The sequence below is a fragment of the Corvus brachyrhynchos genome, unplaced genomic scaffold (assembly GCF_000691975.1).
Source record: "Corvus brachyrhynchos isolate BGI_N302 unplaced genomic scaffold, ASM69197v1 scaffold279, whole genome shotgun sequence".
NCBI classification, from domain to species: Eukaryota; Metazoa; Chordata; class Aves; order Passeriformes; family Corvidae; genus Corvus; species Corvus brachyrhynchos.
In genome coordinates, this window is record NW_008246060.1 from 1,275,661 (window position 1) to 1,287,589 (window position 11,929).

The 11,929-nt window shown below is 38.6% G+C and overlaps 1 protein-coding gene across 2 annotated transcripts in view; it reads right to left on the reverse strand.

Annotated features, from left to right (window-relative positions):
• Positions 1–746: 746 nt before the first annotated feature.
• The window catches only part of MYPN (myopalladin), a 76,715-nt gene continuing 65,532 nt past the window's right edge, over positions 747–11,929 (reverse strand). For both annotated transcript variants that reach the window (XM_017746457.1, XM_008642750.2), the window contains exons 18-20: positions 11,107–11,272; positions 8,703–8,836; positions 747–6,775 (exon numbers count right to left, since the gene is read on the reverse strand). In XM_017746457.1, the coding sequence (XP_017601946.1) occupies positions 6,606–6,775; positions 8,703–8,836; positions 11,107–11,272 (470 nt within the window). In that variant the 3' untranslated portion in view covers positions 747–6,605. The remainder of the gene's footprint in view (positions 6,776–8,702; positions 8,837–11,106; positions 11,273–11,929) is intronic.

The window sequence follows — 11,929 nt, forward strand, 5'->3', positions numbered from 1 at the left end:
CATGCCCAGAGTTATTTTTGAGCTTGCAACTAGAGTGGCATTTTTAACTACAGTGATTTTTCAGTGGCTAAAAGCAGAATTAGGGTACCATGTTCCCAAAACGTATGTTAGTAATAAAAAGTCAGTGCTTTTTTCCTCATCGTCAGCATGTCTTTCAACCTCCATTAATTCAATTCTTTTAGGCTTTTGTCTTCCATCTCACCATTTATAAGGTATTTAGTGCACAGTCCATCTTGTACTATACATACATACAGGGCAAGACTCAGTTCTTGACTGGAGTTCTGAAATGGTGCTACCCATTATTTAAAATAAAAATGTGACTGACCTCAGCTATACATTTGCAAAGTCAATGACATTGCAGCTTCCTCCTGTGGGGAAGCATGAGTATCATTAGGTATTTCAATATTTAGCTCACTCCTACTTGCTAAGTAAAACTTTCCTTGTGAAATCTTTGTGCAAGTCCCTCCTGTGATGGGATTCACTAGGCACAAATTTTTTTAAAAATACTGCTTCCAGGCCAAAGGAATTGATTTGCCAAAGGAAGCTTTTTCTTTAACATAAGTACCCTTACTTTTGGGATTCCAGCTATTTGAGCTAAGCAATATAGATGCGTTTCTTTGTAGTGTAGGAGCCAAACTTATCTAGATTTTTAAAATAAGAATTCACAGAAGTGCTGTTTTCTTGGTCTAAATATGTTCAACTCTTCTATTTCTACAAAATATCCAGGGGCAAAAACTCAAGTGCACTGAGGATAAAGACATGTTTATTCATAGAAGAAGCAGTCCAGTGTTTCCTCTACACAGATATCTTACAACAAACATTGATTTCACTTGGTACTTGTGGGCTTCTTAAACAATGCTCTATATTTTAAACTTTAATTACATTTCAAGAAAACCTGGCTTTCAAAACCCCTAACCAACCCCATGTATAATATTTAAATGTATCTTCTATCAGAGTACATTTTAATATTGTCTACTAATTTTTTTCTAATTTGTAATTCAGTTTTCATTTGTACAGAAATTAGCATGAAAAATATATCTTACATAAAATTTGCTTCAAATGTCTGCCTATGTAACTCCAAGGAATGCGAAGTTCATTTTTGACTGGCTTCCTGTAACCTGGGGTGCATAGTAATATTTTTTCTAACATTTCAGATTGTCTTCAGTATTTTTAGATTTCTTTACAAAACCATGTTGCCCGTTACTAACAGACTGTGTGATCATAAAGGATGGTCACTTTCTGAACAGAATTCCCACTGATATAAATTGAGAACTCCACTGAAACTCACAGCACATATGGCCCAAGATTTCTTTTGATTATGCAGTAAATGGTTCCTTATAGTGGACTTGATGTATAAAGGCATTAATAGAAGTAAGTTATGTTGCTTGGAGCAATTTATAAAATATAAAGAAGCCATGTTAGTTCATTGAGCTGTAGCTGAGCTAAAATGGTTTTAAGAACATTTCCTTTGATCTGACAGGCGCAGAAGTACATGGAAATCAGGCAGGAATGGGGAAACATGGTTACATGGGAAAGCAAAATCTGTACTAGCAAATGTGATGGGACTCATCCTTTCTTTGGTTCTGTTCTCTTCTGTATCTGAGCTATGAGATCCAGCTTCCTTCAAGTGTTGGGTTTGCATCATTTAAAACCTATTCCAAAATGTCCTAATGGGCCCTTATACAAAGATGATGCTCACTCATTCACATTGAAGAAAGAAAGAAAGAGTGAACTTCGTGTGTTTTGTGTGTTTGATTGGCCCTCATTCAGACTTTAGCTGCCCAAGTGCTGGATACACAACCAGGGGTTGAAAAGATCAATGCTCTGTCCCAGGCACCCTGTGCCTGAGTGCACGGAGAGTTGCATCAGTGTTGGTCTGGATGCAGCAAATGGGGGTTTCAGGGCAGTGTGGGGGCCAGGTGACCAGTGAACTGCAAAAATTTTTGAGGCACAATGGAGTTCAGCTATGGCAGTCTGTAAGTAGGCATATATTTTAAAACCAGTGTGAACTGATAGCAAGAATTGCTTAAAAAAGCAATGAGTTTTATTTCACAACTACCTGCTAGAAGCATGGCTAGTATATAACTTGACAATATTTAATATTTTCTTCTAAATAATGTAAACTCTGATTTCATTAATCAGCTGTCACAGCAAAGTTCTGAGAAAACTTCTGGAATTGTCGCACATTTTCACAATTATTTGAACATGTGAAGGACACAGTCTTGTATGCACCTATGAAGCGTTTATTTACGTTCAGGTGAGATGAAGGGAAATACATTACTGAACAGTTTTTTTCCTTTCATGTGCGCTTAAAATATACTATAAAACCGACGTGAGCATTTTTCTTCCCAGTGAGAATGACTTTGGAAAAAAGAAATCAACTTTAATCAAGAAAAAATATTAACTAGAATTTTAAGGCTCAAAGTGAACATTTTTGTGTTGTAAATAATAAGGCAATTATCAATGAATCGCTTCTCCTGTATTAACAGTATAAATATTTCATTATGTTTTGTAAGGACATTGTTCAGAAACTAATGCTTTTAAACCTGGAAGCATTGAGAACACAGTTCTTAAATGAATTCTTATTCCAGATTCGTTGGTTGAAGTACAATTACTGGCAGTTGTTTATATATGGAGGTGAAGACTGCAGACTTGGGTTTTCCTATTTGAAGTGTGTGCTCTCATCTCCTCGTGTTAGCAGAGGTAAGGCGTTCAGAAAGGTTGCTCCACCTTCCATGTGGAAGCAAGGAACTCAGTCCAGTGGTTTTAAGGCAAGAGGTCCAATGATACCGATGCAGACCTATATGTGATGCTGCTGCTGCCTGTGAGGCTGGGTTTGCATCAATCTGGACCAAAAGTTTAAAGCAAAAATAATACTTTTTGAAATCTAGAATTGCAACACAAAAGTTGTCTTTTCTGCTCTGGTTTGCAACATACTATGCCTCTGATTGGTTTTATACGAAACCAGGACTAGGAGGAAATGGGAAACTAAACCTACAGGATTCTGAATCAGTAAACAGCTGAGAGGTTACAAACCCGAGCGTTTCTGTATCACACTTATACAGCATTATACTCCACATTCTGGTGGTTTCATGGACTTTTGGAGTTAATAACTAACAGTGACTTCAGTGGACCGTCTAACATTAAGTTTTGTTGCTGCAGTAGCCTGCCCTGAGTAAGAGAATGAAAAGCTGTGTTAGTGTAAGGTGGAACTGGTTATTCAGTAAACACCAGCAATGGGCAGCCAGGTTGTTCAGGAGGGAGCAGGGTGGCTCTAGCACATCCTGACACCATGTGGCAACACAGTACTGTCCTACTGTCCTTCTCTTCCACAGGCCTTTTTCCCTTGTCTGTTCCACCACTTAACAACACAAACGTAATTTTGGTGTCTTTTTCTTGCAAGTTCTTCCTTGTGATGGGCACATCAGTACTACTTATTAAACAGCATTGACATCCACTCACACAAGCTGCCTTTACAGGCTCCCTTCATGAGTTCAGTACGCGCAGAGCAGAAATGTCCTTTAAGGAACAAAATGTAACAACTACAGACCATTTGGGATCAGATTCTGAGTTTGTTTTTATCAGTATTTATCAATTACAAGTAATTGAAATTGCTAACTTCCGCGGTTTTTAGGGAAATGTGACAGGTTTTGATCTTTTTGCTGGTAAGTACTGTCCAGGAGAGAATATTATAGTTCAGCTAACAGATTTTGGTGATGTACTTTCTGTAGCCTAACTGTCACTGAGATTTCTGGGGCTCCTTCCTGAATGACTAAGGTTTAATCCTTCTTATGACAGATCTTTGGGAAAAGTCTTTCAGCTTCTTGTCCTCCCACTTCCAAAGAACTGAATGTACATTTTAAGAAACATTGTACCATTTAATCCTCAGCCCATCAACTCAGGTTATAATGATGTGAATTTGAAGACACTCCACTGACATTGCAGAGAAAAGGTGAAGAGATACGGTTTGCACTGTGCACTTTTTTTACTTGCATTGAGCTTTTGGGTGTGATGTCTGATGTTGTAAGATGTGAAAACCATTACTGCTGTCAGTAATATTGATCAGTATGATTCCAGCACTGGTAACCAGATAGTTGCCAGAACTAAGTACTAGTATTCCTTTCTTCTACACTGTGTGAAGAACCCTTGGAGCTTGACTTGCCTAATAGGTTAGATTCCAGCAAAAAGGAAAAGTTTGTGCTTGCTTGAATTCTTAGTTTCTACTCAGCTGACAGGTAACTTAATCCAGGTAGGATATTTAGACAGGCAGTGGAAAATAAAACAATTTAGAAGCACAGAGTGATTTAGGTCTGAAGAAAGCTCAGGGGGCCATCTTGTCCAACCTCTCACTCTCAGCCAGGCAAAGGGGCCACAGGGGACTTCCAAGCAGGCAATCTCTTGAATAAGCTTGTGCTTAGGGATAAAGCCTGATGGCCAGTATACAACCTGGAATACTTCAGAACAAAACCTTCTCTCCAGTTCACAAAATAATGGGAAGACCAGGGCTGTAGATGTGAGTAGAGTTTGATCTTTTGTGTCTTAATTTCCTACCTTCCCATTTCCCAACAGCACTGAATTAAGCAGGCAAAATCTAGTAACTTTTCTTGGATTATTTTTCCAAGAGTAATAACTAATATGGGAAACTTTAAATTTTGGGTTTAGTTTTGGAATCCTAGGCCACCCTAAAAACCACGTGAAGATAAGAGGAGTGGTAGATTCTCTGTCCTAGACAACCAGACCCACAGTATGTCTTAAGTTGTGCATCTCATTACCGAAGTCCCTTAACTCAATGCATCACTTCTGATAGCCATGAGTTTTATTTTGTTTTCCAGGAAAGAGGTACAACATGGGCAACATCTGCTTTCCCATGGAAATACCTGCACCTTGTTTTAAATCTTAGGATAAGACTGTGTTTTAGCTGTGTGGTCGGTCCAGTCTGGGGTGAGTTGCCTGAGATTTCTAACAAAAGCATGAGAGTTATAATGATGGTTTTGTTTTATGGTGTTCACTCAGGTGGGAAATAAAACAACACAAGAAATTCACTTCCTCTAAACCCTTAGGGAATCAACAGTTAGGGACAATAGAAGCTGTATTTGTGGGAAGCCCAGTGAAAGGAACTCTTTTTCAGTCTCTGGCTATATCCAATATTCTTTTGCTCTTAAGATAACTCCCCATTGTTTTCTTTGCATATGTAATTTTTTTAAAGTTAAAATTTTAAATTTGAAAAAACCCCAAATATAGCCAAAATGAAAGTACCTGTTAATTTTTTTTTTTCATCTCTGTGACTTTGATCATGACTTTGTTGCATTCTGCAGCCATACTGAAAGCAGTAAGTAAGAAGTGCTTGAAAACATTGTCCAGAGAAAAGGGTTAGCAGTAATTGAAAGATGCAAGAAAACACTGTGAACATTTGCAGATTCACAGCTGGGGGCTATTAATGTAACTGTATAGGTGCCAAAATATTTAAATCAGTCATTAAGTGTTGTGACTTAACACCTTCTGTAGAGCTTTCATTAATTTGCCTTATTTATTACCACTGTTAGTTACAGTAGGGTTTTTTCTAGCTTTTCACATATAACTGTTGCTTAACTTCTTAAACTTCGTATACTAACAGAATTTTCTGTCTTCATGTTAGACACCACACCTGTGACCATTTCCTAAATGGTGGTGAAAATTTACCAGGTCGCAATTCCTTTCCATTTAGCTATAAAATGAGCTAGATGGTAGATGCACATTAAAAATTAGGAAGAAGAGACTGACATTTAAAAGCCATGAAGTTACAAGTTTGGTATCATCTGTGTTAAAGTCAGAGGATCACTAACATGGTAAAGAAAAAAGTATGAAGCACATCTGGAAAATAGTTTCAGCTACAGGCTCAAGAGAACATGCTTCAGACACGAGGAATTTTCATTTCCTATGTTAGCGCCTTACGCACATGTCCTGTACCTTATTTTATGAACCTTTACACCAAGAGTACACAGTTCATGGAGTACACACACACACACAAATATAAATATTTAGGGTATACAGCTGTACCTACATGAAATGCTATATTTATCTAATCTGGAATTCAAAAATTCTAAAATAGTCTGGCATAATCATATATAAAAATGAGTTACATCTTTTCCCTTTAACTTGTGCTTTGTGATTATTTGGCATGTTTTTTAGAATTACATTCAAAGTCTTGTTGTTTACCCTCATTCAGGATTGTTGTTACTGTAATGTCAATGTTTTCACTGGCAGTCTTCCAGCTAATCATCATCAATCCTTACCATGGCAGCTACAGCGCAGTAGCTCTAATTCAAGAAGTAAAAGTGGCATTGGCTTTTAGGTGCTGAAAACTATGTTTACTATGTAATTCTTAGCAAACTACACAGTTCTGAATTTATTGCACAACACTCCATTCCACAATTATCCTGCATTAAAATCATATGCAAAAGTCTTGTACGATATATTACTTGCAGCATTTGCAGCAGCAGAACACTTAATTACAAACAAGTTGCTTGTAAACCTTGAGCATCTTGAGTTGTACCTCTTTTTGTTTTTATTTAGTTTTTCACAGTTCTAGTATCTCCGTAGGTGCAACTGGAACGAGCGTTTGTTTTTCAAAGTTCTTCACTCTCCACCAGCTTTTGGGTTGGGGATGAAAACAGCATAGGGCTCTCAGGAGCTGGAAAGGCAGAGAAGATGTCGAGTCCTTGGCTGCTGAGGTTCGTGTAGCGGCTGCCACCGGGGCGGAGCTTGACTGCTTGTGGAATTTGACGGTGCCACTGAGCTGAAGCAACAGAAACGTAATGGGATGTATAAACCTCCAGTTCTGGTCACAATGAAACAAAAATACACACATCTGGAAAGTTGCTTCCAACATCCTTGAGGAGAGCACGGTATTGTTCTTTCAGGGTTAGGGTCTGTTCTTTCAAATATTATCATTGGCATAGTCTGTGTGTTCAGTAATTTTATTGAAGTCTACAGATAAAATTTCATCCCTGTTCAATGGGAACGTTTGCATGGATTTCACAAAGTCCAAAATTTAATGATTGAATCTTTGGAGCCTTCCCCAAAACCCTTGCAATCAAAACTGAAAACATACCATAGCATGAACAGAGATGAACAAACTGACCAGGGCTCTGATTCTGTACTACTTCATCCTCTGGATTGCTTTTCTTCAAGGAAGTGATTGCAGTTTTTATTGCCCTCTAGTACTTACAACTACTAACTAGTAGTTGTAACTTCTAGATTTTTTTTTAAATACTGAAAGAAATGTAATCCAAAGATCCATATTCAGTAATTTAGAAGTAACATTCAGCATGTTCCCATATGAACCACTAAATACCACTAAAATTTTGTAAAAATATTATATTAGGTAATACCTAGCAGTTGTTATCCCTAAAACACTTCAGAAAAGGGAAAATTGTATTTTCTTTGCCAGTGTTTATCGGTATGGGTCTGCACCCGAATTAGATAGACACATCTGTCAGCAGTTCAAATGAAAGGGTATGAAAATGGAAGTCAACTTCAGGCTCCAATGCTTTGAGGTAACTTAGTGTGGGAGACTACAATCTACATGTTAAGCATTGATAAGAAATGTCTTTCCATGCTGAATTTTGACCTTCTCTGGAAATATTTTTAAAAGAGCCTCCTTTTTTTCTTGCAGCACCCAATGTGTTTCTACTTGAACTCATTATTTACTCATTATTATTTTTCTTTGCACGCTGAATTGCAAATATCAGACCACACCTTCAATCTCTCGACCCAACCCATTCAAAATAGCACAAAGAAAAATGACTTCTGTCACTCACTTTGGGGTGTGAGCTGTGTATTTTAGAAAATGTGGCTGGAATTGGGAAGCATTTCTTGATTTCTATATTTTTCCTGTTTGTGCCTTGAGTATTTCATTTGAAAATTTATGTCTTTCAACATTTAGATATCTAAGGAATTTTAAAATTTTGTATCACCTTTCTTGAATCAGCCTCTCCCCAGCCCTCGATTCTTCCATTACTATTGCCCATATCACCACAAGGTGGCAGGAGGCTGACAGAGATGCACTGGTGACTTACTTCTGATAATTAGGTGGGGTTTAAAAACAAATGAGAAATATGAGTTTGAAAACATGGGGTTTTTGTTATTTCTTTTGAGGGTCTGGTTCTAATCCAACCAGTTTGTGGAACATGTTTTGTGTTTAATTATGCTGCTTAAGTGATCAAAATACTCTGCTTTGTCTATTCTGTCTTGTAGAGGTAACAGTTAAATGATGTGCTGTAGTTCTTGAAGTGCGCTGGGGCCTTCTGAGTCCTAGACAAATGTATTGGATGTAAAGTAACCCCCATCAGCTGGGCTTGGTTTGCACCCCCTGTGCTCTGTGGAAGAAGGGTTCCACTTTTTTGTGTGCAATTTATTGCTCCATCAGGTCAGAGGCAGTGGAGTTAAGGTTCAACTCAAAAATATATGCTTATGTGTCTAGGGATTCTGGAAGGTGGAAAATGGAAGTAGAGAATATTGTGCAAGGCTCCTCGTTCGGCTTTTTTTCCTTACCCTCCTTTACACTGATGCAGCAGAGCTGGTTTAGCCATTTTGCTGTATCATTATATCTCTTCTGGGGCCTTATTAAGCTGTGGCCATGCTGTGACACTGATTTCTAATCCATGTCAAACCCAGACTAAGAACTAGTTGGGGGTTTGTTTTATTTCCCAGCCAATCCCTACCGTATATGTCAAGTCGAGCAGTACAGGAGACAATGCCAGCTTCGTTCTTTGCAGACAAGGTGTACCAGCCAGCATCTGCTTTCTTGGCAGGCTGGATCAGGAGGCAGACATACCCTGTTGTATCTTGATGCATGCTGGGAAAACAAGTGTTTGGGAATTAGTATTTCTCGAGACCATATCAGTTTTCATATTTTAAAATATGTGTATTAAATTTGAAACAGATACGTTGTCATTTCTATTCTCAAAGAGGTAGCAGTCTAAGACACCTATAGTCAATAGATTTGCTTTCAGTGTGACCTCAAACAATGACCAGAAAATATCAGATCTGTTCTGGCTCCTCTCAGTTTTGCACAGCCATGGTGTTACAGTGGGAGCTGAATTGTTGCTCTGGATATGTTAATATTAGCATTATTTATTGAATACTAATGAACTAAACCCATGCAAAGCTGCTGCACAATCGTACTGTATTTTTTCCTAGTTCAGAAGCTGGAACAAGAACATAACAAAATACCAAGAGCCAAGTACAAAGTTGGGATATTTTTCACAACAGCAACTAGAGCCAGTCAGGAACTTTCTTGGGGCACCCTTTTCCATGAGAAAATGACCAAGTGAGAAAATCAAAAAGATTTGCTTAGCCAACACTCTAAAAGAAACCTGCTTCACTGTTCCCTCCACTTCCTTTGCTCTCCAGTGATCTAAGACTTTGTGGCTGCACTTTCCAGGAAAAACCTTTCAGTAATGTATAACAGAACTGAGACTCCTCTGCTCTCTAGGCTGAGGCTGGTCCTTTTTATCAACCCAAGTGTTTCTCTCATTATAAAGGAAGAGGTGCGAGATGAGCACTTCAGAACACTTGAAGTTTCAGGATATTCTGAAATTTGAGGTTTTATTTCCTTATGAACTGGAATGAAACCACAGACTTTCAGGACAAGAGGACATTTTGTGCTTCCAACAGCACAAATTAAAAAGGGAGCGCATTCACTCTTTGCTCCCCGCACTGCACAGTTTGCCTTTTGCTGGGGGTGCAGTAGTATAGGAGCTGGTGTGTGTCCTTATTGTGATACAAAAATGTCTCTTGGCTTCAGGCAGGAAGGCAACAGTGAGGCAGGATAGGGACAAATGGGGATGAGGCTGCCCATGGCTCTGTGCAGAGCCACTGGAAGCCTTTGGGGAAGTCTGGTCTCAGCTGTCTGAAATAGCAGAGCTGTTACAACCCTGATGCTTGCTCCTGGCGTTGTGGGGTGTGGGAGGTTTTCCTTAATCATTCCTTTGATGAGCTGAAGCAAAAACTTGTTTTCTAACCTTTTGTGAAACAAGTGGAAATGTGGCACAGTTGTTCATTTTCCAGTAACTACAGTGTTTGCATGTATATAACAACAATCCCTACAAAAGGGGAACACCTATTTGGTGTAATCCATTAATTTGCTAATGGTAGACTCAATCCCTTCCTCCAGATCATCTATAAAGATATTAAATAGGACTGGGCCCAAACCATATAGACTACAGGCTGTAGAAGGTCAGAATCAGGTGGGGTTTTTGGAGAGGGACAGGAGTACAGAGCTTCTCTGGGTCGGGACAGGGCAATCACTGCAAGAGTTTCCCAAGAATGCTTTCCCTTGTGATAGGTGTGCATCCCTAACAGGTGCTGCTGCAGAGCCAGTTCTTTACTGATAGCCTGCAGGAGTGTGTGTGAAGCTGTGGGTACTTCTTGAAGCTGATCTCAGAGATCCAGTGACTGCATCAAATCATTAGTTGGAGCCAAGTGAAATAAAATATTAAAAATCAGATTTATGCTGAAGTAGAAATCTTAAAAAAAAACCCCAATTAATTTATCATTAATTACAGACAAGCATATTATTTTATCAGCTTTTGTTTTGATAAACTTAAAAAATAGTGAGGGATTTGACAGTGAGAGCTGAACCTGAACATTGTTGTATTTTGTAAGCGTGGATCAAAGTCTTTGCCTTGTTTGTGACCAACTTTGTTATCAGCTTCTCTATCCAATATGATGAACTCTCTATTATCCCGTGCTCTGGGCCACTGAAACTGTTCTGAGTTTGAACTCATACCTAGTTGGAACTAAACTGGGGAAAAAATAGCGTAGAGAGAATAAGGTGCTCAAACGCATTAAAATACCATATCAGAGTATGTTTGATAAGGAGATTCATATGCCCATGACCCGCAAGCTCTGGCCCCACTCTGAAGCAGTGGTGCATCATGCCTTTGTTCTGAACCAAGGAAACAGCCACTGTTCACCCCACAAGGAAGCAGGCTTTTTACTGCTTTATGTGGGTGAAAGAAGTTGTTTTTAAAGCACCACCATCTGTACTTATCGCACAGGTTTTCATGGAAGCAGTTGGTCCAGCCACAAGAAACTTCAGGCGTGGGTGTTATGGTACAGTACCTCATCCTCTCTCTGTTTGATGGGATGGTCTCATTATCTTTCTTCCAGTAAAATACAGGAGGTGGCATTCCCACAACTCTGCACTCTAATCTGACGGGGTACCCTTCTGGAACACCACAGTTCTGAAGCTTTTCCAGAAACATGGGGGCTCTTTTTACTTCCTTTGCTGGAAGAAGAATTATTGAACAACAGATATTTTATTCTTTCTTTCTCTCTGAACAGTGTGGAAGAACACAATAAAAATTATTCTTGTGATACCAAAATAGGTAGTGAATTTTTAGTGAGATATTGGAAGGGAAGTGAAATGCCATGACATAGCTTCTGTAAGGGAACATAAAGTAAATAATAGGCAGAAGTGAAGTTCATAAATGAATACATGCATGTCTAATGGTTCTAAACATACTACCACTGCAGGAAGTTAATGCCAGATCTATAAATTTCAATATCTCACATCTTTTAAGGCTTTATTAAAGAGCAGTATTCAGATTTAAATTTTTCTATTTAAAAACATTTTTAAACCAATAAAATTTGGGCTGAAATCTAGGATATCTCAATTAATATATTATTAATTCAAACTCTAAGCATTTTCTGGGGAGAAAATTAAGAATGTCATTTTGCCCAGACGAGAGGTAGCGTGGTAATGAGGCAGAAGTCTTATGGCCCTCTCTTAGTAACAGGAGTGCACTAGTCAACTGAGCCCAGGTGTATTTCCCTCTATCAGCTGAGGAGGGGAAAATACATATAAAATTTTCATATCTGTATCTATAGCTGTTGGATTCTCTTGCTCTCAGTGCATTTACTTTTTATTTATACTTGTCTGTAG